This window comes from Saimiri boliviensis, chromosome 1 (genome assembly GCF_048565385.1).
Source record: "Saimiri boliviensis isolate mSaiBol1 chromosome 1, mSaiBol1.pri, whole genome shotgun sequence".
Taxonomy (NCBI): domain Eukaryota; kingdom Metazoa; phylum Chordata; class Mammalia; order Primates; family Cebidae; genus Saimiri; species Saimiri boliviensis.
In genome coordinates, this window is record NC_133449.1 from 115,375,482 (window position 1) to 115,403,473 (window position 27,992).

Genomic DNA, 27,992 nt, shown 5'->3' on the forward strand with positions numbered 1-27,992 from the left:
GAGGTGGAGGCTAGGCGCGATGGCTCACACCTATAATCCCAGCACTTTGGGAGGCTGAGGCGGGTGGATCACTGGAGGTCAGGAGTTCGAGACCAGCCTGGCCAACATGGTGAAACCCATCTCTACTAAACATACAAAAATTAGCCGGGTGTAGTGGCAGGTGCCTGTAGTGCCAGCTCATTGAGGGGCAGAGGCAGGAGAATTGCTTGAACCCGGGAGGTGGAGGTTGCAGTAAGCCGGGATTGCGCCGCTGCACTCCAGCCTGGGTCACAGAGTGAGATTCTGTGAAGAAGAAGGAGAAGGAGAAGAGGAGGAGGAGGAGGAGCTGGAAATAGACTCATGAGAGGTTTCTCTTCTGGAATAAAGGGTTTGCCTTTTTAGAGGCTCTATCTTCCTCCCTTTCTACCAGAAACCAGACCTCTGAGGGCCCCTTCCCCTCCCACTGTCTCAGATCTGAAGCCCCGGTTCCCCCTCACTTCCTGTCCAGCACTGAAACCCCACGGGACAGAGAGTGTGTGACAGCTCATGCAGGAAGTTGGTCAGACGAGAAGAGTGCTGGGCTAAAGGGGATAAATTTGGAAGGTATCCAGGGACCCGATCAGGGAGGACCTTGAGTCCCAAGTAGAGAGGTTTGAATTTCTTCCTCCAGGCACTGTGGAGCTTGGAGGGTTTGGGGGCAGCTGCCTTGGAAGGGCTGAAAGGAGGTGGATGGCGCTGGCGAGACACAGCTCTTCCCCCTCCCTCCACCCCCCAGCCAGAGAAGGACTCTCCAGCTCTTGGACACAGCATTTTAATGCCAGTGGGTCTTTAGGACAGGCAGGGGGTGGGAGCCAATGTCTATCTCCGTGCTCCCACCCTGACCCACCGTGATGGAGGAGACGCCAGGGCTCCAGCTGCGAGCCTGGTGCTTGCCTTCTGGTTCAAGCCTCACCCCCACCTCCTTGGAACTTCTAGCTCAAGCTCTGGAGGAAATCCACCAGCAGGTGCTCAGGGAAGCCGAAATCCATCTGCAGCAGCAGGAAGCCCTGGAGGGAGAGGCCAGAGGAGAGAGGGGCAGGCTGGGCTGACTCCCAGGCCGCCAGGAGGGAGCCAAGCTAATGGGGACCCCTCTGCCTGTCTCCCCAGTAGGCCCCAGTCACCCCGGAAATCTTATCTGGGCCTCCCTCCCCAGGGAGGGAGGTGAGGGAGGGCTGGTGAGGGGGGTTTATACTCACATCCTGAGGGATAATCTCAGGGTTGATGATGTCGAAGAGGCTCAGGCCTTTGCTGTTCATAAGGGTCGTAAACGCTGCCTCGAGCCCTGGGACAGGGGACAGAGCCCCCCAGTCAGCCCTTCTTGGGGAGCAGGGCAGGCCTGAGGCTCTGCCACCCTGGACAGTGGCAGATGCCGAGACCTCTTTGGACCTACATTCTGTAAACATGTTTTTTCACTTTGATTTAGAAGAGTGGGCCAGTGCTTCTGAGGATGGGGAAGAGCAGTTTGCCTGCTGGTAGCGCTTGCCACTCTGCTGCCCAAAGAAATTCCACTCTGTCCCAAACTTGGGCTCCCAACCCACCCACAATGGCTGCATGACCTGCAGTTAGCTTAATCTACCCTGCTAGGAAGGAACCTTCCCCACACAGCTTCTCAAAGCATTCTTTGCAACCACACAGAGTGGCCTCCTTGCAAGTAGCTGTAGGGATGGCTTAATCCACTCCCCTCTAGTTTTAGCTCCATGGTTCAGATGGGGAAAATGAGGCCAAGAGATGCCAAAACACCCCGCCAGGATAATTCCATTTCCATGCCCTTCTTCCTACCTAAGCCACGTGGACAAGCAGATATTCTAAAGGAAGGCACAGTCGGCTCAACATACTCTGTGGGGAAGGCGGCAGAAAGCTCTCAGCAGAGCCTCGTCCACATGTCCACACCCCAGCACACGTGTGCCATGATGTCTGAGAGTCTACCACTTGAGTCACCTCAAAGGGACAAAAATTCTACCGTTTCAAGGTCAAAAGGAAAATTCAGAACCATCAAGTTCAACACTCCCATTTTACAGAAAGGGAAACTGAGGTTCAGGGCTGGGCTAGAACTAGGTCTCAGCCTCCCAGCCCAGGGCTCTTTCTGCCATCTCAGGTTGCTGTTAGGAAACCTGTGTCCTGAAAGTGGGTTGAGCCAACCCGTGGGGTGGCAGAGATAATATTCTGCAGGTAAACCAGAAACAGGGCTCTGTGCATCTGGTTGAGTCACTGGCATGCAATGCCACCAGCAGGGAGAGGGAAGGGGGCCCAGACTGCTAAGTGTCAATGACTGGGAACAGGGGCACCTGGAGCTCTGCCTGGGAAGGGCCCACAAGGTGAATGGGAAGCTCGGTCAAGCTTGGCACCCCCATTTCCCCTCCAGCCCACACTTACGAGACATGACCTCAGGGATGCCCACAGTGTCGATCATTGACTGCAGGAAGGTCTGGATGGACTCGGAGTTGCTCTGCTGATCAGAAGCCCATGGTGAGTGCTCCCTGGAGCACGGAAGTGACCCACAGGGCAGATGCCACACAGCCTGGGCAAAGCATTCATGCCCATCTGCGAAAAAATACATCCAACCCACTCCCTCCTCTTGCCCCAGATGGTGCCTCTCCTGAGTGGTCCCTCCTTTGCCCTGGGGAGGGCCAGGATTGCTAGCCCATTCCACAGAGGGAAAACTGAGATCCAGGGAGGGGCTGCTTGGCCAGTACTCTTCTGCCCTAAGCCCAGTCCATACCAACACGCTCTCATTTTTGCAACACAAGGGCTCTCCCAACAGACATGGCAGGGAGAAGAAAGGTCACAAGAGACACAGAATGGACCACTTGGTCCAGGTAATTTTGATCTGGTTGCCTGCTTTCCTTAAGGCAGGAGGTCCTGCAGGACTTCTTTCTCCCGGTCTATCCAAGGCCACCTACCTCAGTCAAATTGGAAACAGTCTTTGGTGTAATCCTGAAATAAAAAAAGAGATGAGAATTTGACCCTCTGTCAGACCCTCTCCTGTACTATCCACCGGAAAAGAAACTCTAGGAATGATAGCCAGTGCTTCTGTCTCGTTGCTCAGGTCTTTCTAGGGACTCTTGAGATTTGCTGTTCCAGCTGCCAGGCCCTGGCTCAGGCAGTGCTCTCCACCGGCTGGGCCCTCCCTCCATTCTTCCTCATGCCCCTGCCTTCTTCCGGACTAAGACTCTCTCTGGGTGAGGGTCTTATCTCCCTGCAGTCAGGCCACATGCCCCAGAGGGAAGGAGCCCTATTTCCCCACCAACACCCGTCCTGCGCCTGACTCCAAGGGGCCAGGGAGAGGTTTGCAGAGTCGACCATCCCCTCTTCTCTGTAGCACATACTGGAAATCCAAGAGGCTTAAGAAGAGCTTTTTCTTGGAATAGGAGGCCTGGATGGTAGTAATGATATCCTGGGGAGAGAAACCAAATTTGCTATGAGCCGGGGCTTTCCCTGAAGCAGAGAGCAACCCTCCTAGCCCAGGGCGCCTGATTCTTTCCACGAGGGACCATGGGAACCAGGCTTAGCTATTGCTCTTCTGAGGAGAGTTCCCTAGCACCTGTGGCTTCAGAGTTAGGACCTGAGAAGTCACGTGGGCACTTTCTGTTTTCCTCTCTTTTCTTCTTTTTTTTTTTTTTTGAGATGGAGTCTCACTCTGCTGACCAGGCTGGAGTGCAGTAGCACAATCTCAGCTCACTGCAACCTCCACCTCCCAGGTTCAGGTGATTCTCCTGCCTCAGCTTCCCAAGTAGTTAGGATTACAGGCCTGTGCCACCACGCCTGGCTAATTTTTGTATTTTTAGTAGAAACGAGGTTTCACCACGTTGGCCAGGATGGTCTTGATCTCTTGACCTCATGATCCACTTACCTCGGCCTCCCAAAGTGCTGGGATTACAGGTGTGAGCCACTGCATCCAGCCCTCCAGGCCTATTTTAAGTTTTTTTTTTTTTTTTTTTTTTTTTTTTTTTTTTTTTTGAGACGGAGTTTCGCTCTTGTTACCCAGGCTGGAGTGCAATGGCGCGATCTCGGCTCACCGCAACCTCCGCCTCCTGGTCTCAGGCAATTCTCCTGCCTCAGCCTCCTGAGTAGCTGGGATTACAGGCACGCGCCACCATGCCCAGCTAATTTTTTGTACTTTTAGTAGAGACGGGGTTTCACCTTGTTGACCAGGATGGTCTCGATCTCTTGACCTCGTGATCCACCCGCCTCGGTCTCCCAAAGTGCTGGGATTACAGGCTTGAGCCACCGCGCCCGGCTATTTTAAGTTTTTTGAGAAACCTAAAAAAGGTCTCGAACTGCTGACCTCAAGTGATCCACCCGCTTTAGCCTCCCAAAGTGTTGGGATTATAGGCCTGAGCCACCGCGCCTGGCCCATGCCACTTTCTCTCCTGGTTTCTGACTTATCCACATCCCCAGTGGTTTCTTCCTGTTTGGTCAGAAACAAGCATGGACCTGGGCTTTCCTGCATAGCACTCCCTCCACCTCCCAAGTAAAACCATCATCAAAGCAAGGTGGTGGAGGAAGTGTGGTCCCTTAACCAGCAGCATTCGCACCACGCAGAAGGGAATGTGTGGTAAAGGCAGATTCTCAGGCCCCACCCCAGACCCACCAAACCAGAAACCCCGGGGGGTGGCTCCAGAAGTCTGTGCAGTAACCCCACTCCAGGTGATTCTGATGCCTGTCAAAGTTCGAGGCCCATGACACTAGATCACTTTCAAATAGATGCTGGATTTTGAGTTATAAGTTGTATAAGCACCTCTGCTGACCACCCATTTTTACTTGATAGCACTGGGCACAATTAGTGGTTATATAGCCTTTTGTTTGTCTATTTTTTCTTTCTTCCCATTAGACCGTAAGCTTCATGAGATCAGAAACCATATGGTCCTGGCCCACAGTAAAACCTCAACAGTTATTGTTGAAAATGAATGAATGAATGTATGAATGAATGTGCTGGGGGTGCAGAACTATTGGCTCTGGTCTGAATGTGATATGTGGCCTTGAACAAGTGTCCCGTTGGTTCTTCCCTCTCTGCAGCAAAGGGGTGGGCGTGGCTGAGGCTTGAAGGCTGTTCCTGCTTTCTGTCCCTTTAGCCAGGGCTCAGTTGATGCCTCCCGAATCCCACAGTCCTGCACCAGCACCAAGCTTGTCATCTCCTCCCTCCCCTAATCCCAAAGCCTCTGTGGCTTTTACTTCCTCCTTCTGGTCTTTAAGCCTCCATGAGATGGTCTCAATGTACCTTCCGGCCTTCACCTCAAACAACCCTTGTCCCTGACCACACTGTGATTCCCCTCCTCAGGCCTGGGCCAGGGCACCTTCCCATGGCTCTCTCCCTTCTGGGAGCACTCCCTTCAGCTCCAACACACACACACACACACACACACACACACACACACACACGCCCTGGTTAACATAGATTTCTAAAAATCCTTTCTGTACACAGCCAAACTCAAAAGCAACAGGGGAGGTCTTCAGGAGGCAGGAACAAGGGCAGACTCCTAGGAAAGTCGGGGGAGAGGAAATGCAGTGCTTTGGAATGAAACAGGACATTCCAGGAATGGGGGGATCAGTGCGGGGAAATGCGGGGCTAAGAGGTGTTTGTTACAGTGGTAAAGATTCTAACTTTAGTCGGGCCCCTGAACCTCTTCCCAGGACCATCTGTGCACTTCTCATAAAATCCAATTTTAGCAAAAGAACCCCTATTCTCCATATGTGATCACCCTTGAAATCTGATCAGATTCCTCCACCTCCACGTCCCCCAAGATGTTGTCTGATGACCCTGTCTTCAGCTACAATCCTGGTAGGTTGGTTTTAGGCAGAATCCCCTTTAGCTCTGATGTTTTCTCTTGGTAATTTTCCATCTCTGACCTCATCCTGCTCCTTGGCTATAGATTCTCCCCTGCCCACGTTTGAAGTTGAGGACAAGTTCTCTCCCTACTCTAAGACCCTACTGCAGTGGTTCCTATACTGTCACGAGGGTCCCAAACAGTCTTTTTTTTTACCATGCTTTAACAGTGTCATTGAATCACGTTTTCTTTAACAAATGCTCAACGTTTCAGATTCTTACCAAAAAAATAAGTAAATAAACATCCGCATGAGAAAGCCTAAAGGAATAAAACAGAATAACAAAAAGGAAAACAATATGAAAATTAAAGAGATATTTGAAAGGCTAAATAAACTGGGCACAGTGGCTCATGTCTGTAATTCCAACACTTTGGGAGGCCAAGGTGGGCAGATAACCTGAGCCCAGGGATTCGAGACCAGCCTGGACAACATGGCAACACCCTATCTCTAGGTGGTGGTGCCCATCTCTAGTTGGAAAGCTGAGGTGGAAGGATCACCTTAGCTAGGGAGATCAAGGCTACTGTGAGCAGTGATTGCACCACTGCACCACAGCCTGGGTGGAAACAAACAAACAAACAAACAAAGAACAGCTGAATATTATCTTCTATCCTGGATCAGATCTTGGAAAAGAAAAAGATATCAGTGGAAAAACTGGGGAGAGTCAAATAAAGTTTAGAGTTTGGTAAATAGTCGTGCAACAATATTACTCTGTCTGATATGACAGCGTAGCGTGGTTATGTAAGATGTCAACAAAGTGGGAAGCAGCTGGAGGGATACGGGAACTCTCTGCACTTTGCAACTTTTATTCAAATCTAAAGTTACTCCAAGATAAAAAGTTTATTTAAAAAGAATAAAGCACCACAAGGAAATGCACCCAGTAACCACATTGAAGGCCTCTGGACAAGGGGGTTATAGTGACAGTGGGTTTCTTCTACTTTTCTATATTTTCCACAGTATGCTTTCATTGCTCTTGTCTTTGGTTCTTAATGTATTAAGAAATATTGGCCAGGCACAGTGGCTCACGCCCGTGATCCCAGCACTTTGGGAGGCTGAGGCAGGTAGATCACTGGAGGTCAGGAGTTCGAGACCAACCTGGCCAACATGGTGAAACCCCATCTCTACTAAAAATTAGCTGGGCGTGATGGCATGTGCCTGTAGTCCCATCTAGCTACTTGGCAGGCTGAGGCACAAGAATCGCTTGAACCTGGGAGGTGGAGCCGAGATCACACCATTGTATTACAGCCTGGGTAACAGAGTGAGACTCTGTCTCAAAAGAAAAAAAAAAAAAAAAAAAAAAGATACTCTAAGTAGCATTAAAGATAATACTGCTCTTTAATTCCTTATTTGCAATTATAAAATTAAACAGGATCTAAAAACTGCAACTTTTTTCTTAAGTTTGAGTTTGTTGGCAAAAACCTGGCCATTGTCTAGGAAGCAATCTACGGTATTTGTCTTCCTTCATATGAGGAGAAATACCAGTGTGTCTGATCGTGGGGTGCCAGCCAGACCCTACTGGGTGTTCTGCAATATATCCAGTGTCTGTACACTACACAACTTTCACAAATTCACAAAAATTCAGAATTTGGAAACTGATGTGGCCCTAATGGATGGAGGGCTGTGGAGCTGGGTAGCAAACAACATTGTCTACCACTGAGCTTAAAAGGAAAATACTAGCTGGTGTGGAGGCTTATGCCTGTAATCCTAGAACTTTGGGAGGCTGAGGTGGGCAGATCATTTGAAGCTATGAGTTTGAGACCAGCCTGGCTCACATAGCAAAACCCTGTCTCTACTAAAAATACAAAAATTTAGCTAGGCATGGTAGTGCATGCCTGTAATCCCAGCTACTTGGGAGGCTGAGGCACAAGAATCCCTGGAACCTGGGAGGCAGAGGTTGCAGTGAGCCGAGATTGTGCCACTGCACTCCAGCCTGGGCAACAGAGCAAGACTCTGTCTCAAATAAATAAATAAATAACAAATAAATAAAAATAAGAATGAAAGAAAACATGCCTGGCATGCTGACTCACTCCTGTAACCCCAGCAACTCAGGAGGCTGAAGCAGGAGAATTGCTTGAGGCCAGGAGTTTGAGAACAGCCTGGACAACATAGCAAGACCCTGTCTCTAAGGAATTTTTTTTTTTAATTAGCCGGGTGTGGCTGTGTGTGCCTGTGGTCCCAGCTACTCAGGAGGCTGAGGTGGGAGGATCGCTTGAGCCCAGGATTTGAGGCTGCAGTGAGCTGTGATTGTGAGACTGCACTCCAGCCTGGGTGACAGAGTGAGACCCTGTCTCCAAAAAAATGAAAATAAGAAAAGAGAAAATATCACCTAAACTGTGGAAATCATGTGTGTACCCCTCGTTACATGCGTGGTGTAATTTTGATTATAAGGAGCCCTGTGTGAGAGACAACCAGTGCCGGCAGAGATGGTGAGAAGGATCTGGGGATTTCAGAGCGCCGCGCCCCGCCCCCGCCCCGCCCTCGGCCCCTACGATCCAGCTGTGAGTCAGGTTCCCCTCCCCCTGCACCCGCCTCACCTCTTCAAACGTGTAAGCTACAAAATGTTGCTGGTCTGGGTGTGGAAAGAGGAATTCCACCATCACTGAAGAACTGACCACGACGCCCTTGTTTTGGCAGGAGATCTTGGGCACCTTGAGGCAGTGGACGGTGACTTGGGCCTGGCTGGGGAGGCTGCCGACAAGCTGTGGAAGACAGGGTTCCCGTGTCCCGGACAGGGGCCCATCGTCCCTGCCCGCAGAGATGGGAAGGACAAAGCTAGCTCGGGGGTCCAGGTCTGGGGAAAAGGAAGCAGCCTGGGGTAGTGCCCAGGCCCCACACGGTGCAAATTAGGACTCTCATCTCTGGGCCTCCGTTTCTCATCTGTGTGCGAGTGAAGCTAGAACGCCTCTTTCAGGATGTGCTGAGAATGCCTTTACTTAACCTTCTGGGCCTCACTTTCCTCATCTGTAAAATGGAGATGATCATAGTTCCTACCTCATGGGATTGTCCTGAGGAGGAAATGAGCTAACCTGTGGAAAGAGCTTCAGACAGGACGCGCTGCACGGTGACCCTCCGAGGGAAGCGGCTGTAGCTTTGATTTAATAATATCAATGAGTACTGACTGTGCTTCAGCCCTGGGCTAGGGGTACAGATAGAGGGGAGAGCCCGGGAGCTGCGGGCTATACCGGCAGGAGCTCAGATTTAACCAGGACATCCCAGAATGAAACGTACAACTGCGGCTGAGGAGTATTTAAAGGAGAGACACGCCAGGCTGTGGCACGAGGCGATCTGACCTAGTCATCAGGGAGGTGGGAGAGGCCTTTTCTGAGTGGAGGAGGAGCAGATGGGATGGGGGAGGGCAGACCATGCTGGTAGAGGGGACAGTGTAGATGACAGCCCGTGGAAGGAGCATGGCCAACATAAGGAATGGGCAGACAGCCAGAGGGGCTGAGGCGTGTGGCCTGAGGACCTCCAATTACAACCTGTGGGACTGGGCTTAAGGAGACTACATACTCCAGAAAACCATCGAACCACTGGATGTACAACAAATGGTTTAATTCAATGCATAGCTCAGCTTGAAAGAAAGAAAGAGGTGGCTGGGTGCGGTGGCTCACACCTGTAGTCCCAGCACTTTGGGAGGCTGAGGCGGGCACATCAATTGAGGTCAGGAGTTCAAGACCAGCCTGGCCAACATAGTGAAATCCTGTCTCTACTAAAAATACAAAAAAAAAAAAAAAATGAGCCAGGCACAGTGGCGCGCACCTGTAATCCCAACTACTCAGGAGGCTGAGGCATGAGAATCGCTTAAACCCAGGAGGTGGAGGTTGCAGTGAGCTGAGATTGTACCACTGCACTCCAGCCTGGGCAACAAGAATGAGACTCTGTCTCAAAAATAAATAAATAAATAAAATGAAAATCTCAGTGGGTAAGTAAACAGATTAAGACACAGCTGTAAAAAGAGCTAATGAACTTAAAAAGATACTTGAAGAAACTATCTAGAACTTAGCATCCAGATGAAAGAGATGGAAAGCATGAAAAGAGATGGAAAATGGAATGAGATGTGTGTCTTGTGGAAATTCAAGGAGGTAGGAATGGAAAAAATAGTGATGGAGCAATCACGGAAGAGAGAGTGACGAAGAAATTTCCAGAGCTGATGGGCCAGGCACTGTGACCCACACCTGTAATTTCAACACTGAGGCAGGAGAATGGCTTGAACCCAGAAGGCAGAGATTGCAGTGAGCTGAGATCGCACCCCTGCACTCCAGCCTGGACCACAGAGCAAGACTCTGTCTCAAAAAAAAAAAAAAAAGAAAGAAAGAAATTTCCAGAGCTGGTGAAAGACATCATCAACTCTTAAACTGAACAATTACACTGGGTTCAAAACAATTAGATTGAAAGGCAGACAGGATGAGAAAGTGCCGGACCCTGGAGGCCAGGGCAGAGCATTTAGCCGGTATCCTACACCAGCTTTAAGCAGGCAGGTGAATGAGCAGTTTGGTTTCTTGAGAAGATTGTTCTGGCTGCTATGGGAAACAGATTGTAGGAGGGTATCAGGACACAGGGAGACCCACTGGGAGCTGCAGGTGGGTCCCTACTAGAGATAATGGTAGCCTGGCCTGAGGAGGAGGTGGAGACAGAGAAGTAGAAAGACTGGAAATAGGACATCACAGGAACAGGACTCAGTCAAGGGGCTGAGGGAGAAGACCCAGTCAGGGGCTGCTCAATATTGTCAGTTGCAAACATGCAGAGAGAGAGACATTGAAAAGCTGGGGAAAGAGCCTGGGTGGTCTGAGTTCATAAGGGAAGAGGGACCGTCCTCTGTTAGAACAGGAGAGGGTTGCAGGAAGACGCAGGTGTGGGTGAGTGGGTGGAATTGGGAGCAGACACGTGGGGTGAAGTTCTGTGGGTGACTCTGCTCAGCTCTCTGGGAAGAGGCCGTGTGTGGAGAGGGAAGTGGAAGGTACACAGGAGGGGCAGCTGGAGATTTGAGGATGGCAGGAAGGCCTGAAGAAGCCATTGCAGTGGGTGGGGGAGTGAGGTGACCAGAAAGCTGAGGGAGGCTTACTCAGAAAGCACGAGGTCCATTTGAGGAAGGAGATCATGGGTTCTTAGTGGAACCCTGCAATGAGGAGTGGGATTTTGAACATCATTGCCACTGGGCATAGCAAGAAGAGGCCGTGACCCCCAAGGAGCTTGCCTGAAGTTGGCTTTGGGATCAGGAGTAATCAATAGTCACTTATTGCTGGGGCCCTCTGAACCTGGAGTTAATCCTGGGGTTCCAGCCCCCTATGAGGCCCTATGCCTGGGTGATAGAGCAGGGAATGGAGCATTATCTTTGGGGGGGCAACAGAGCTGGGCTCAAACCCAGTCTTGACATTCACTGTTGCCCTGTGTGTAAAACAGGGGTGGTTTGAGTGCCCCACTCCTAGCGTAGGTGTGAGCACTGAAGGAAGTCCCACACACCAAGAGCTTCGCTCCATGCCGGACACCCTAGAAGGAGCTGGGTTTGCTGCTAGAATTGTTGCCATTGCTGCTGTTATTGGCTGTATGGGAGGTCTTGAAGCCAGAGCAAGACTGGGGTATGTGAGATAAACCCCACACAGGGGTAGGGACAGTTACCTCCTGGAAGACCTCCTGGTTCGTGTTGAAGCCCCGGGTCTCCAGCACTGCCTGCAAAGAGATGGGGAAGTCGGGGGTTGGGGGGTGTAAAGGCCACTCCTCAGAGGGAAACTCTGCAGGGACCGAGTACAGTTTCAAGGACTGAAGCCCTCCTCAGATCCAGCTCCCAACCTTCCAGACAACATGTGAGATGCTCCGGGCAGGCTGTGGGGCAGGGAACCCCCATCCAGCTGGAGGCCTGGCTTCTGCTCCCTGCTCTGCCTCACACGGGCTGCGTGACCTTGCGCACGTCACTTCCCCTCTGGCGGCCTCAGTTTCCTCATGAGTTCAGTGACAGGCATGGCCTGGAAACCACCTAAGCACTTCTGGTGCAGTATAGGTGAAGAGTCCCAGCTTCGGAGCACCTCTTACAAGCTGTGTGATCTTCAGTAAGTCACCTACCTTCTCTGAGCTTTGCTGTTTTTTGTTTGCAAAACCAAGGTAACAATAGTACTCATCTCACAGGGTGAGTGCAGCAAATGTAACTGTGCAATAAATGTAAGACTAATATCATCTTTTTTTCTTTTTTGAGACAAAGTTTCACTCCTGCTGCCCAGGCTGGAGTGCAGTGGTGTGATCTCAGTTCATTGCAACCTCTGCCTCCCGGGTTCAAGCAATTCTCCTGCCTCAGCCTCATGAGTAGCTGTGATTACAGGCATGTGTCACCATGCCTGGCTAATTTTGTATTTTTAGTAGAGACAGGGTTTCTCCATGGTGGTCAGGCTGGTCTCAAACTCCTGACCTCAGGTGATCCGCCTGCCTCAGCCTCCCAAAGTGCTGGGATTACAGTCATAAGCCACTGCGCCTGGCCAATATCATCTTATATTTAGCATGGTTACTACATGCCAAGCTGTATCTCTACCTAAATCCATCTATTGATTGTTCTATCTGTCCATCTAGCTATCTGGTAACACACAGTCGACCCCCAAAAATGCTGGACTTTACTATTTTTTTTGAGATGGAGTCCTACTCTGTCACCCATTCTGGTGTGCAGTGGTGCCATCAAAGCTCACTGCAGCCTCAACCTCCTGGGCTCAAGTGATCCTCCCACCTCAGCCTCCTGAGTAGCTGGGACTACAGGTACGCACTGCCATGCCCAGCTAATTTTTAAACTTATTTTTATTTTTGTAGAGACAGGGGTCTCCTATGTTGCCCCGGCTGATCTCGAACTCCTGGCCTCCAGGGACCCTCCTGTGTCAGCCTCCCAAAGGGTTGGAATTACAGGCGTGAACCACTGCCCCCAGCCTGGACTTGACTGTTACTGCTCCAGCTTAGATGGTCCCTAGCTCTTTCGCCCACCACCAAGTTTCTGGGTTTCCTCCCTCCTCTGCACGCATGTGCACACACACACATACCACATGCCATCTGGATTCCCTAGCAGCCCAGCCTCACCCACTCACCTTGAACTCCTCTCCCATCAGGCTGAGCGTGAGGCGGCCACTCTGGAAAGCTACCTTGGCCAGGGAGTGGAAGACTTGCTCAGAGAACCAGAAGTACAGCATGCGGGAGTCCCCCAGCAGTGTGGGCGAGAAGGTGGGGAGCGGGAGTTCCTCCGAGACATTCTTGTAGATGAAACGACCCTGGAGGAAGCCGGGATACTGGCTGGACTCCGTGTCGCCCTGCTGGGCTCAGGTCCAGCTTCAGGGAGATTGGGAGGAACCTTGGAAAGCATTCAGCCCAGAGTGCAGATGGGGAAACTGAGGAAAGAGCTGCACCAGTTTCCCCGGTGGGGCTTTCACTTATTCAACAAATATTTCCCGAGTGCTGACTGTGTCTCAACCACTGTGGGAAGTGAACCAGACAGATGTGGTTCCCACCTTCACAGGGGACATTCCTGCCTTCGAGTAACGACATTGGTCAGGACAGCTGGTGACCATGGACCTCCAGCTGCCACCCCTACCCCCAGCCGACCACTGGCCCTGCCCCTGCAGAGGGCATTCCATTGACCACCTGGAGGCCAAAATTGGGAAAACAAGCCGCTGTCCAGTCCCCTGAGCCTCTAAGTCATCCAGCCCACAGGTCGTGAACAGGCTTTAGTAATGTCCATGAACCTCCAAAATGATCCTTCTGTTCAGTTTTCTGGGGAGAGGTTCTGTGACAAAGATGGCTGGTTTGCTGTAAAATCTTCTCCTATCTCTCTGTACCAGTTGATTTTTAGCTAGTCTCAATATCTAGCTGGAATAAATTCCTCCGTTTCCCTTGCAGCTAGGGTGGGATCCTGTGATCAAGTTCAGGCCAATGGGATGTGAGCAGAGCAGTGTGGTGGTCATGCCAGCCGGCCAGGACCCTGCGATGAGGCCACACCTGAGGCTGGCTGAGAACCCAGTGGAAGGGGCCTGCGTGCCTGACGCCCTGGAGCTTCCAGATGCCCCCCGGCTGCAGATGCTCAGGCCGTGACACGAGGGAAACGAATGTCTATCATGTTTAAGCAGCTATGATTTTGGATTTCTTTGTTACAGCAGTAATAGAGGGTCCAAAGCTTTTGCCAATACCCCCAGGGGTGGGGCACAATCCACCTGTAGAGGATGACAAAAGCCAAACAAGCCCTCCAGAAGGAGCTGGTGCTTTGCCGGGATCCTTGCAGTGGGGAGCCCTGGTGCCTACAGAGGAGGCTCGGAGGCACGTCACTGTGGCCTGCCCTCCCGGCTGCATCAGGAATGGGGAGGAGTGGCCCTGGACGCTTGGCTGCTGGGTTGAAGCTGGGGGACTGGGCTGTCAGAGCACAGGCAAGGACCTACTCCCCTGGGGAAGCTGGGCCCTGCCCCCACCCTCACACCCTCCTACCTTGTGATGGGACTCCAGGTAGGAGGCTGTGATGACGGGATCAGCTGTCAGGGAAATGTCCACCCCGATGTCCCCATCTGAAAGGATGCTGGCTGCAGGAGGAAAAGATCAAGGTGTGGCCTCAGGACGGGGGAACTGCCTGGAGTCACCGCTGTCTTGCCCCCACACAGGTGCCCAAGCGTCAGCCTCAGTGTTCCGCTCTGTAAAGTGGGGCCCGGGTGTGTGGGGAGGAGTGCTGCACTTTTTCATTCTCTTTTCTCAAGTCTGTCTGGGTAGGTAAAGCCCTTCTAGAGGGCTTGTTCAGAGCATGGGACTTGTTCAAGACGGGCTGAAACCCAGCTCCGCTCTGCACTGCAGGGGAACAGGGCAGGGCCCTGCCCTCGCCCAGCATCCGAGTCCTCATCTCCGATGAGCAGGCTGTGTAAACACACACGAGGGCCCGGCCATGTGAGCGATCTGATTATATTTTTTCCTAATCTACTTCCAGGAGAATCTTGGAGTCCTCCTGGACTTAATCACCCGTCTGTCCTGAGTTCTATAGTCTAGAACAGGGAGCAGCAGATTTTTTCTATAAAGAACCAGATAGTGAATAGTTCAGGCTTTGCGGGGTACGTGGTCTCTGTTGCAACTAGTCTGCTCTACCGCTGTAATGCAAAAGCAGCCGTCGCCAACACGCACGCCAGCGGGCACGGCTCCGTTCCAGTATGATTGCATTCTTGAAAGCAGGCAGCCAAATGCGTTTGGCTTACTGGCTGTAGTTTCCAACCCCTGGTGCGGAACCGCCGTGAGAGACGCGGCGCACAGATGGGAGTCCGGGTTACCCCACCTGCCTCCTCCCTCAAACCACGTCCCCATGAAACAGCCCTTCCGACCTCCCAGCGCCCTCTGAATTCTGTGGCTGCCTGGGCCAGTCCAGAAACTGCTTCCTCACTCTTCCTTCCTGTTAGTGTTGCCCACCAGCATTCCTATTAATGGCACAGCTACTGGCATGGGGATTCCAAAGAGACAGACGTTCCAGCTATATGAGAGTAGAGGGAAGGGGAGGGACAGATTGGCCACTCAGGAAGACAGAACGGTGCTCAGCCCTTCGTGCCTTGGCCGGAGCCTCGGATGCCTGCCACGGGCCTGTGCCTGTAACCTCCCCTCCTGACACCCCACAGTGGCCCAGAGGACCTCCTCACCTGGGGTTCCACCGTTCCCTTGCTGCCTCTGTTTACTGAGCACCTACTGTGTGCCAGGGTATAAGGAGCAGGTGGTCTCCTCAGCCCAGCCACCTCCCTGTCCACAGGTAAGGAGTACAGCGGGAGGCCTTACACGCAGCACAGTAGCTGGGAGCAGGGGGATGGGGAGGGGAGCAGGGGGCTTTTGGAGTTTTCGAAGGGCCAAGGTTCAAATTCTGCTTCCACTTCCTAGTGAGGGGATAGGGTCCTCTCATCTCCGTAATTTCTATTTCCTCCTCAGTGGAATGGGGGCCAGCAGTACGTTCCTCACGGGTGATTGTGAGGATTCCATAGCTAACATAAGTGTTTGGTATAAAGTAGTCCTGGGCATCCATGGGCATCTACTGTGTGCAGGGCACCATTTAGGGCAGGCGTCCCCAAACTACGGCCCGCGGGCCGCATGCAGCCCCCGGAGGCCATTTATCTGGCCCCCTGCCGCACTTCAGGAAGGGGCACCTCTTTCATTGGTGGTCAGTGAGAGGAGCACAGTATGTGGTGGCCCTCCAACGGTCTGAGGGACAGTGAACTGGCACCCTGTGTAAAAAGTTTGGGGACACCTGATTTAGGGCATCATTCAGTAACCAATGGCTATTACTTTTTTTTTTTTTTTTTTTTGAGATGGAGTTTCACTCTTGTTGCCCAGGCTGGAGTGCAATGGTGTGATCTTGGCTCACTGCAACTTCTACCTCCCAGGTTCAAGCAATTCTCCTGCCTCAGCCTCCCAAGTAGCTGGGATTACAGGCATGCGCCACCATACCTGGCTAATTTTGTATTTTTAGTAGAGATGAGATTTCTCCATGTTGGTCAGGCTGGTCTTGAACTCCCGACCTCAGGTGATCCACCTGCCTCGGCATCCCAAAGTGCTGGGATTACAGGCATGAGCCACCGCGCCTGGCCTTATTATTATTATTATGATTGGCACAGAACAGTGCTTCCCACTCCTCGCCACCCTCTTGTCTTGTCTGAGGTTCCTCCCAATGACCAGGGACGTCCCCACTGGACGGATGATGAAACTGAGTCCTGAGTAGTTTCTCCTACACTGCACAGCCTTGCGGGAGGTCCCCCTTAACCTGAGGCCTGATGGGAAGGGAGGGAAGGGACCCAGAAGGGCAGGGAGTTCCCGATCCCCACACAGCTTTCTTCATCGTTATCTCTCATCGATGTCTTCTGCTATTTGAAATGTTGGTGACTGTGCATGGCGCAGGGTATCAGGTGGTGATAATAACAGTCATAATAATAAGGGTTCAGGATAAGCCAGGTACGAGGTACAAGGCAGCGTCTTACTCATTTTACATACATTTTTTCCCTACTCAATTTTTACAACCACCTTGTGGGGTAGATGCTGTTATCACCCCCATTTTATCCATGAAGAAACTGAGAGTCAGAGAGATTAAGTGATTTGCCCAACGTCACACAGCTTGTGAGGCTGCAGCCCTAAGGGGCAGAGACTTGCCAAAGCCTGCCCGGAATGAATCATCAAGTGTCAGAGCCAGACAGAGCCCATGGGAACTAGACAGGAGGAGTGACGGTCCCAAGGCCATGCAGTGCAGCAGGTGGCTTTTTGGCTCCCACTGCTGTCTTCTGAGCCATGAAGACAGAAACCCACTCACCAGCCCTTGTCTGGACAAAATCGGCCATGATGTTGGAGATGACGTTGATCTCTTTGCAGACCTGGGGCAGACAGAGCAGGTGCTTTCCAGGCAGGAAAGGATGCCAGCGGAGGGGCAGGGCAGCGCCTCCTTCCAGCTGCGTGCTGGTGGCAATGCTGGGAACTAGCACAGGGGACTTCCACATTGGGAAGATGGGAGTGGCTCCTTCTCGGGGAAGGGCAGGGAGGAAAGGGTTCCAGCCTCCCAGGCATGGCCCTGGGCCACAGGGAGTTAGCCAGCCTCACTCACCTGTCCCTTCAGGATCAGCTTCAGGGTGTAGGAGATGAAGTTTGTGAATAGCTGCTTGATCCATCCAGGCCTGAGGGCAGCAAACACCACAGTGAGCCCCTGACCAGACCTGTGCATCCTGGAGCACCTACTGTGTACCAGGCACTGTTCAGGGCTCTGCTGGTCCTGACTCATGTAGCTCAGGAGGTAGGAATTATCGCCCCCAGTTTGCAGCTGAGAACATTGAACCTCAGACCCAAGGATTAACCACGGCACCCTTCCGGAATCCCTCAGGAAGGACCAGCTCCTGCATACTCACACCTGTCACGCACACGAGAACGTGCCTAGAGTCCAGTTCACACACGTTTCCGTCTTCGCCAGAGGCAGAAAATCGCCTGAATAGAGGGCTCCTCTCCAGACCTACCCACCCGTTCACTTCTGCCTTCGAGGTTTGGCATTGGTTATACGACCAGGGTCTCTCTCTTTATTTTATTTATTCTTATTTATTTATGTATTTTGCATTCAAATTCAGCAGACCAGGGTCTCTCTCAACCTCGGTATCTTCCTCTGTGCAATGGGGTTACCCACAGCTCCCTGACAGAGGGTGTTGGCCAAGACAAAAAGTGCCACCCTGGGAAGCAGTAGATTAAGTATCTAGGAACTCAGCTTCTGGGGTCGGAGAATGCTGGGTTCAAATCCTGCCCTTGTCCCTCAGTGGTGAGTTGCATGTCCTCAGCAAGTTACTGCGCTTGACATGAGTTTTAGCTGTGAATTAGTGTGGTGTTTGGGCTGCAGAATGCACTCCGTAGATATGAGCTTTTCCTTCCTAACCACTCTGTGACTCAGTTTACCCACATGTAAAAAGGGGATGATAACAAATTCTATATCCTAGGGTTGGTTTTAAGGACAAAATCAATTAATTCATGCAAAGGGCTTGGGATAGTGTTTGGCACACAGCGAGTTCTTAATAGCTGTTAGGTGGCTATTGTTTTCCAGCCTTTGAGGGTGTATTGATGGGAAGGGGTAGGAGGTGACCCCACTAAAGGTATTCTACCCCCAGTTTTGGCCACCCACAAGCATGCCCTGTGTGGGGTTGAGCCTGGAGAGGCTGTGGGCACGCTAACAGGATGGGCACGAGCAGGAATGGGGGCCACAGGGCGGTGTACTTACTCTCGCTCTCCTTGAAGATGCAGGAGGAGCTTATGGAAAGACAGGTGGCAGTTGGGGGCATTGGTCCGCACTCTACCAGAGTCGCAGGCTGCAGGGAAACCCAACACAACCTCAGGGCAGTCTCCGCTATTGGGCGGTACCCACATGCTGCCCAGGTCAGCCAAGAGCTTGGCCAGCTCTGGGCTCCCCAACTCTGCAAACTTCCCAGGCCGGGACTCCTTTGGTGGCCCCAGAACCCTCTGCCTGCACAACCTCCCCACTCTGCTGAGGCCAAGCCCTAGCGTCTGGCTCCCATTTCCCCAGAGGACGCTGGACACATACTCAGTTGTGTGTTGATCTGGAGGTCAATGGCGGAGTCGATCTCAAAATCAATGGACTGATCAATGCCCAACCTGCAAAGAGCCAAGGACCCAGGACCCTCATTCTGCCCTTCAGCCCAGAGCGGGCCAGGGCATGGTGCATCAGCTGATGGGAATGCTTACCCCCAGGCAGCGGTGTAGCCATACTTCAGGGTCCCATTGAAGACCACAGACACATTCTGAATGGAGACATCAATGGACTTGGCTTCGACGAGCTCCACCTGGCTGCTGGCAATGGACAAGTAGCTGACCTGAATGCTGGGAAGGAACAGGAGTGAGGAAGGACGTCAGAGATCATCCAGGAAGCCCAAGGAGTGACCCTCCAATTTTGCCTAGGCGAGGGTGGAAGATAGAATCATAGCCTCCAGAATGTCTGCCTCCTAATCCACAGAACCTACAAATTTGTTACCCAATGTTCAAATGATGGACACCCACTCGACTCATTTTACCCATATGCAAATATGGTTAAGTTAAGGACCTTGGGGTAGATGGGAAGATGATCCTGGATTATCTGGGTGGTCCCAGTGTTATCACAGGGTGTTGAAAAGTGGAAGAGGAGGCAGAAGAGGAGAAGTGGGGGAGAGGTGACCAGGGAAGAATGCCCAGAGAGAGTCAACCATGCTGGGCTGAAGATGGAGGGAACCGTGCTCACGGGGACATTTAGATCTAGAAATGCCTGTCTTTAAAAAAGAGAAATCTCAATTCAATATCCAACTTTCCACCTTAAGAAACTTGAAAAATGAAGGCAAACTAAGCCCAAAGCTAGCAGAAGGAAGGAAGTAATCAGGATATTAGCGGCTACAAATGAAATAAAGAATAGAAAAACACCAACAATCGGTGAAAACAATAGTTGGTGTTTCCAAAAGATCAACAAAATCAACAAAGCTTTAGCTAGACTGGCAAGAAAAAAAGACTCAAATTACCAAAACCGGAAATAAAAGTGAGGTCATTATTACCCATCTTACAGAAATAAAAGGAATTATGAGAGAATACTATGAACAATTGTATGTCAACAAATGAGATAAATTAGATGAAATGAAAAGGGTACATTCTTAGAAATGTAAATGGTATGTGAAGGAGCGTGAAAATGGATTCCAAAAAGTACGGAGACACCATCAGAGGTGAAGTTAGATCAAAAATAGATTGGCAGGCTGGCGAGGTGGCTCTCACCTGTAATCGTAGAACTTTGGGAGGCCGAGGTGGGCAGATCACCTGAGATCAGGAGTTCATGACCAGCCTGGCCAACATGGTGAGATCTTGTCTCCAAAAAATACAAAAAAATTAACCGGGCATGATGACAGGTGCCTGTAGGTGCAGCTACTAGGGAGGCTGAGACAGAAGAATTGCTTGAACCCGGGAGGCGGAGGTTGCAGTGAGCTGAGATTGCGCCATTGCACTCCAGCCTGGGCCACAGAGGAGACTCTTGACAAAACATTGCATGTCTATATCAAAACATCTCATGTACCCCATAAATATATATGCCTACTATGTACCCACAAAAATTAAAAATAAAAATCTTTAAAAATAGATTGGCAAAGACTTATAGTATAGAAAACAACTAGATTGTTCCAGATTCTTCCTTCTTTTTTTTTAGTTCTTTCTTTTCTTTTCTTTTTCTTTTTCTTTTTTTTTTGAGACATAGTCTCGCTATGTTGCCAGGCTGGAGTGCAGTGGCGCAATCTCAGCTCACTGCAATTTCTGCCTCCTGGGTTCAAGCAATTATCCTGCCTCAGCCTCCCGTGTAGCTGGGATTACAGGCATGCACCACCACGCCCAGGTAACCTTTGTGTTTTTTAGTAGAGACGGGGTTTCACCATGTTGGCCAGGATGGTCTCGATCTCTTGACCTCGTGATCCACCCGCCTTAGCCTCCCAAAGTGTTGGGATTACAGATGTGAGCCTCCACGCCTGGCCCTTTTCTTTACTTTATTCTTTTTTTTTTCCCATGGTGCCTCTCTGTGGCCCAGGCTGGTGCAGTTGTGTAATCACAGCTCACTGTGGCCTCAAACTCCAACAATCCTCCTGCCTCAGCCTCCGAAATAGCTGGGACCACAGGCACGTACCAACCACACCTGGCTAATTTTTGTATTTTTTTGTGTAGATAGGGGTCTCCCTATGTTGACCAGACTCCACATTCTTCTAAACGCTCTAATCTGGAATTAGATCATACTATAGTCTCCAATCTTCTTTCAATTCTATAGAAATTTAAACCTCCGGCTACATTTGTTTTTGTTTTTGTTTTTGTTTTGAGATGGGGTCTGGCTCTGTTGCTCAGGCTGGAGTGCAGTGGTGTGATCTCGGCTCACTGCAACCTCTGCCTCCTGGGATCAAGCGATTCTCCTGCCTTAGCCTCCCCAGTAGCTGGGACTACAGGCGCCCGCCACCGCACCTGGCTAATTTTTGTATTTTTAGTAAAATCGGGGTTTCACCATGTTGCCAGGCTGGTCCTGAACTCCTGACCTCAGGTGATTCTCCCACCTCAGCCTCCCAAAGTGGTGTGATTACAGGATTGAGCCACCATGCTAGCTTTTCTTTTCTTTTTTTCTTTCTTTTTTTTTTTTTAGACTGAGTTTTTGCTATTGTCACCCAGGCTGGAGTGCAGTGGGCAATCTCAGCTCACTGCAATCTCCGCCTGCCTCAGCCTCCTGAGTAGCTGGGATTACAGGCAAGTCTGGCTAATTTTACATTTTTAGTAGAGACAGGGTTTCACCATATTGGCCAGGCTGGTCTTGAACTCCTGACCTCAGGTGATCTACCCAACTGAGCCTCCCAAAGTCCTGGGATTACAGGCATGAGCCAACACCCTTGGACGCATACCAAATTTTTGAGTGGCATCCCTTCTGGTAATAGCTGTGTAAGCTCCTAACACATGAACCTCCTTTGACTACATTCTTTTTTTTTTTTTTTTTTTTTTTTTTGAGACGGAGTTTCGCTCTTGTTACCCAGGCTGGAGTGCAATGGCGTGATCTCGGCTCACCACAACCTCCGCCTCCTGGGTTCAGGCAGTTCTCCTGCCTCAGCCTCCTGAGTAGCTGGGATTACAGGCACGCGCCACCATGCCCAGCCAATTTTTTGTGTTTTTAGTAGAGACGGGGTTTCACCATGTTGACCAGGATGGTCTCGATCTCTTGACCTCGTGATCCACCCGCCTCAGCCTCCCAAAGTGCTGGGATTACAGGCATGAGCCACCGCTCCCGGCTTGACTAAATTCTTGACTTCTGCACATAATTAGACAGTAGAGAGTAAGTGAAAACAGTCATACTGGGCCTGGCGCGGTGGCTTATGCCTGTAATCTCAGCACTCTGGCCAGCATAGTGAAATTCCATCTCTACTAAAAATGCAAAAAAAAAAAAAAAAAAAAAAAAAAAATAGCGGGCGTGGTAACACATGCCTGTGGTCCCAGCTGCTTGGGAGGCTGACGCAGGAGAATTGCTTGAACCTGGGAGGTAGAGATTGCAGTGAGCTGAGATCGTGCCATTGTACTCCAGCCTGGGCAACGAGAGCAAAACTTCATCTTGAAAAACAGAAAAAGCAGTCAGGCTGCAGGACCGATGTGGGTGGAGGAGGAGAACAGCACCCGGTGCGTTCCCCATTTTCACAGATTCTAGCACGAGGGTGGGCTCCAGCACGCGCTGTGAGAAAGGACAGTGGGAAAAGGTGCTTTCAAGGCCTTGAACTCTGGTAGATCATAATTTTTCCGGCCTAAAGAGCTAGATGACAGGATTTGGGACAATCACAGCTGCTGGAAAGTGGAGGGGAATACCATAAATGAGAAAGTCAGAGCAGGGAGCTCCCCTCAACGCCTGAAACAAAAGGAGATGGAGAGAGCCCAAGGCATGGGGGAGGCCTCTAGAAGCTGGAGAAGGCAAGGGAATTAATTCTCCCTTAGAGCCCCCAGAGGAATCTGCTTCTACTGACATCTTGATCTTAGCTCAGGGAGAGCCACGGTGGACTTTTAGCCTTTTTTAACTGTAAAATTATAAACTTCTGTCATTTTAAGCCACTAAACTTGGAGTGATTTTTTTTTTAACAGCAGAAAATAGGAAACTGATACAGAGGGCTTCCTGGAGGAGGTGTCATCAGGTGGAGGGTGGGAGTTTGAAAGATAGGAGGCTCCTCACTAGGAGGAGGTCTGAGCTAGGCCCGGGGCAGAGGTGGAGCTGAACAACTGCGGAGTTGTTGGGCCTGGGGTCTTGGTGTAGGCACAGCAGAGGAGATGTGTGGCCAGGGGCTTGGTCAGAGGTGGGGCTCAGCAAGGATCCTTGGGAAGCAAGGATCAGAGAGGAGAAACGGGAGGCCAGCGGACCACATTCACTCCATGCCCTCTACCCTTGCTGAACTCTCCCCTGGGGCCCGGCTTCAGCACATGGAATATGACACAATAGAAGCAGCCATCAAGTACCGGACACACACTGTGGCAGGCACTGTGCTGAGAGTTTAAACGCATGTCCTGGTTTAATCCTCACAGCTACCCAGGAGGTGGTCACTGTTGCTGTACCCACTGAACTGAGACAGAAATGGCTCAGACAGCTTACATGGCTTCAAAAAACCTCAGTAGAAGGGGATTTGATCCTTGGTCCATCCCACTCCAGATCCTATATTATAAGCCACTGTGACACACTGCCCAACGAGGAGAATCTGTGTATATCTGGCTTTCCCCGTCTGTTCTGTTATATTCTATTCTATTCCCATTAGAATAATGTGAAGAATTCTCATTTTACCATGATCCAGCTTCATCTAACGCTCATCATGGCCAATCATATTTTATTTCTACCCCACCCATATATGTTTTGGGATAATATATATATATATATATATATATATATATATATATATATGTATATCTGTGTGTGTGTGTGTGTGTGTGTGTGTGCAGTATTTATTTCAAATGCTTGTTAAAACAGCCTAGTTATTTCTCAGGACAAGAGCAAAGGTCACCCCCTGCAGAAGCTTAGCGACTACGTACAAAACCTTACAGAACAGAGGCCATACTTTAGCGTAAGCCTGTCTGCTGACCAGAGAATGGAATTCTGTGTGGACTCAAGGAACAAGAGAAAACTAGGCAGGAAAGGGTAAAGGAAGGTGCCCATCTGAATCAAACTTCGGCTGCCATCAGGGCACATCTCGTGGTGGTCACAGATTGCAGGCTTTTTATGGAAGGTTCAGGTTCAGCATAGGATTCCATTTGTCTACTTGGCCACACTCCTGGTGAGGATTAGGGTCAGGGTCAATGTCACTCAAGTTCCTGACCAGCCAAACTCCCACAGTAAAGAGTCCCAAATTGAGGATCGAGTTCCTCCAGAAGTCATTCCTGTCAATGGCAAAGCGATAGACTCCCCAAAGCCAGTCTCCCATGTTGTCCGGTATTTCGGGAGTTTCGTTAGCCCAGCCAGCAGTGCTCACTGGGACCCCACTGGAAGCCATAGTAAGAAGCTTCCAGCGGGCCTTGCCTCGGATAACAGTTAAGTATGAATGACTGTGACATCTAGTCTATGGCAGTCTGGTCTAACTGAATTATTGCTGATTTATTAAGGATGATATTTCTTTAACTTCTCAAGATGCTTTTGCCACATCTGACCTCTTGCAGCATAGGTCTAGGATAGCATTATCCTCGTTTATTTTTTAGCAACAGAGTCTTGCTCTGTTACCAGGCTGGAGTGCAGTGGCGCAATCATAGCTCACTGCAGGCTTGACCTCCCAGGCTCAAATGATCCTCCTACCTTGGCCTCCTGAGTAGCTGGGACTGCAGGCAAACACCACCACGCCCAGCTAATTTTTAAATTTTTTATAGAGACAGGCTGATCTTGAACCCTGGCTCAAGTAATCCTCCTGCCTCGGCCTCCCAAAGTGCTGGGATCACAGGTGGGAGCCACTGTACCTTGCCCATTATCCTCTTTTACAGAAGCGTAATCTGAAGCCCAAGGTCGCACAGAGGGTGTGGCTGGGACGCCTCCACAGCACCCCCTAGCGGCAGGAGTTTTCCTGCAAAAGGTGACGCTGCACCGCCGGCGCCCCCTGGCGGCTCAGAAACAATTACCAAGATTCCAGGCCCAATGTGCTCTGGTAGCAGAGACCACTCCTGGGGTGTTTAGCAGGGCTAGGGAGGAGGAGGAGGAGGAGGAGATTGGCTTTAAGACAAAGATAAAGTTCCTGAACAATGTCTGCCTCACGCTTGGGGTCTCAGACTGACGCACAGACAGAGACCCAGGCTCCAGGGCAGCCTGAGTTTCCAGGAAGGTGGCCAAGTTCCCGAGACTGAGCTGAGTTTGCACGTGAGCTCGGCTAGGCTGGGAAACCTCTATCAGCTCCTGTTTCCTTATTTGTTAAGCAGGGCCATCCGGAAGATGGCATTATCCTTTTTTACAGATGAGGATAAAATATATGATAAAGGTTCACGCCTGTAATCCCGCATTTTGGGAGGGTGAGGTGGGCAGAATCACTTGAGGTCAGGAGTTCAAGACTAGCCTGGCCAATATGACGAAACCCGTCTCTACTAAAATTTAGCTGGGCTTGGTGGTGGGCACCTGTAATCCTAGCTACTAGGGAGGCTGAGGCAGGAGAATGGCTTGAACCTGGGAGGTGGAGGTTGCAGTGAGCTGAGATGGCACCACTGCACTCCAGCCTGGTTGACAGAGAAAGACTCCGTCTCAATAAATAAATGAATAAATACATAAAATAAAGATTAAGATAGATAAAGGGTTGGACAAGGTGACTCACGCCTGTAATCCCAGCATTTCAGTAGATGGAAGCAGGCAGATCACTTGAGATCAGGAGTTTGAGACCAGCCTAGCGAACACGGTGAAACCCCCATCTCTACAAAACTTAGCTGGGTGTGATGGTGTGCGCCTGTAATTCCAGCTACTCTGGAGGCTGAGGCACAAGAATTGCTTGAACCCAGAGACAGAAGTTGCAATGAGCTGAGATCATGCCACTGCACTCCAGCCTAAATGACAGAGGGAGACGCTGTCTCAAAAAAATTTTAAAAAAGAAAGAAAGAAAAAGAAAAAGTATATGATAAAGGTGAAGATAAAATGAGATGCTGTTTGGAAAAGCACCTAGCCCACAACCGGCCCTCTGCTGTTACCATCATCCCAAATAATGTCAAGATACTCATTTTAGGCTGAGGCGGGGGGATTGCTTGAGGCCAAGGTTCAAGACCAACCTGGCCAACAGAGTGAGGCCCCTATCTGTATTATAAGAAAACAACATTTATAAACTTTTTTTAAAAAAAAGATAAAGGCCAGGCGCGGTGGCTCAAGCCTGTAATCCCAGCACTTTGGGAGGCCGAGGCGGGTGGATCACGAGGTCAAGAGATCGAGACCAACCTGGTCAACATGGTGAAACCCCGTCTCTACTAGAAATACAAAACATTAGCTGGGCATGGTGGCGCGTGCCTGTAATCCCAGCTACTCAGGAGGCTGAGGCAGGAGAATTGCCTGAACCCAGGAGGCGGAGGTTGCCGTGAGCCGAGATTGGGCCATTGTACTCCAGCCTGGGTAACAAGAGCGAAGCTCTGTCTCAAAAAAAAAAAAAAAAAAAAAAAAAAAAAAAAAAAAAAAGATAATCATTTTGCTGAGATTTCTCTACCTTATCCTCCATTCAGCCCCCAATAAGACCTTCATCTTCCCAGGGCAATGGGAAAGGACCCTTCGAAGCCTGACTCATAGAGGGGCTATTAGAGAGTTTGATACACTCACTAAGTACCCCCAGGGCACCAGGGGATGGAGGGTGGGGGTAGGGGAGGTGGTCAGGCTCCGGTTCCAAGTCCAGGGGAGAGACCTGAGTCCCTCCCTCCCCCAGCCCTTCCACCCTGTGGGCTGGGGGCAAGCCTCAGGCTGTTCTTCCCGCCTCCCTACCCCCAGCCTGGTGACACCCGAGGCCCAACTCACTTGTACAACCCATACTTGACTCGGCCAAGGAGCATCATGGCCTTCTCGCCTGTGATATTTGGGTAGTTGACTCGCTGGAAGGCAGTCTGGATCACCTTGGCAGTCTCCTGGTTCACTAGAGGGGAGGGCAGTGGCTGAGGGGCTGCAGGCCCATGCCAAGCCCCCCACTCCCACCCACAACCGGTCTTGGCCATGACTCAGCCTCTCTGGGACTAGGCTCCCCAGCAGGACTTAAAGCTGAGGGGTGGACTGGGCCTCCCTCTCAGTGTAAGGTCGATGGCAATTTGTAGAGGACACAGAGAGGTTCAATCCTGACCCCAGCCAGAGATCCTGATCATACCCTAGCCTCTGGATCCTGATGCATGGGAACCCCGTGATCCTCATCAAATGGCAGCCCTGAGCCCAGCCACACACTCACCCTAGCTCACCCAGACAATGCTGTGACACTCCCTGTAGTCCTGGGGGTCTATAATCCTGGCTCTTGAACTTGGCGATGTGCTATTTTAGAATTCTGTCATTTAGCATCCCTATACCTTTATTGTATTGAGCAAGAGGCTGAGGCCCAGAGAGGGCAGGGGAGCTGGCCAAAGTCACGCAGCAGTTGGTGATGCAGCCTCCGTCACCTGAGCTCCTGGCAACTCCTGACTCTGGCCACAGAGTGACCCCCAACACCAAATATACACCAACCTCCTCATCTTCATCCCCTGACTCAACCCCCTAACCTGGCTCAGATCTGAACCTTAATTTGAACCCCAATGACTCTGGGTCTCAGACAAGCACAAATCCCTACACCTGGCTATTTGCAGCCCAGCTAGGACCTTCTCACCAAAGAACTTGACCTTGAAGTGAGGTCAGGAGAGGGTGAGGACAGCTCCGCTCAGCCCATCTTCCTCCCAGGACACTCCTTTCTCTGGGCTACTGTGGCAGCCAGCTTCAGAGCTGGCTCCAGGCCAGGGATGCTGCTGGCATAGTGGGTGTCCATGAAAAGAGCCCTGCCAGGGCAGACAGATGTATGAACAGAGAGGAGGGCACTGGTACTTACACACCAAGAGGGCGGGCTTGGTGATGCGGCACACGATGCCTGCCTCACACGAGGTGCCTTTGGAGCAGGCGTGGGCATTGCCCAGCAGGGCCAGGGTCAAGACGGTGGCAGCCAGCATGGTTATCGGGCATCCGTGTGTGAGTGGCCCAAGCCGTTCAG

At 51.0% G+C, this 27,992-nt stretch overlaps 1 protein-coding gene across 1 annotated transcript; it reads right to left on the reverse strand.

The window, feature by feature from the left end:
* Nucleotides 1-774: 774 nt before the first annotated feature.
* Nucleotides 775-27,992, reverse strand: CETP (cholesteryl ester transfer protein). Its single transcript, XM_003943472.4, has 16 exons — nucleotides 27,834-27,992; nucleotides 26,792-26,906; nucleotides 19,027-19,161; nucleotides 18,866-18,936; nucleotides 18,545-18,632; nucleotides 17,396-17,465; nucleotides 17,108-17,168; nucleotides 14,278-14,369; nucleotides 12,894-13,073; nucleotides 11,455-11,505; nucleotides 8,373-8,537; nucleotides 3,345-3,412; nucleotides 2,919-2,952; nucleotides 2,392-2,464; nucleotides 1,215-1,300; nucleotides 775-1,025 (listed from the first exon to the last, which is right to left on the reverse strand). Exons 1-16 carry the CDS (start codon nucleotides 27,949-27,951, stop codon nucleotides 951-953), a joined length of 1,482 nt encoding a protein of 493 aa, XP_003943521.2. The 5' UTR covers nucleotides 27,952-27,992; the 3' UTR covers nucleotides 775-950.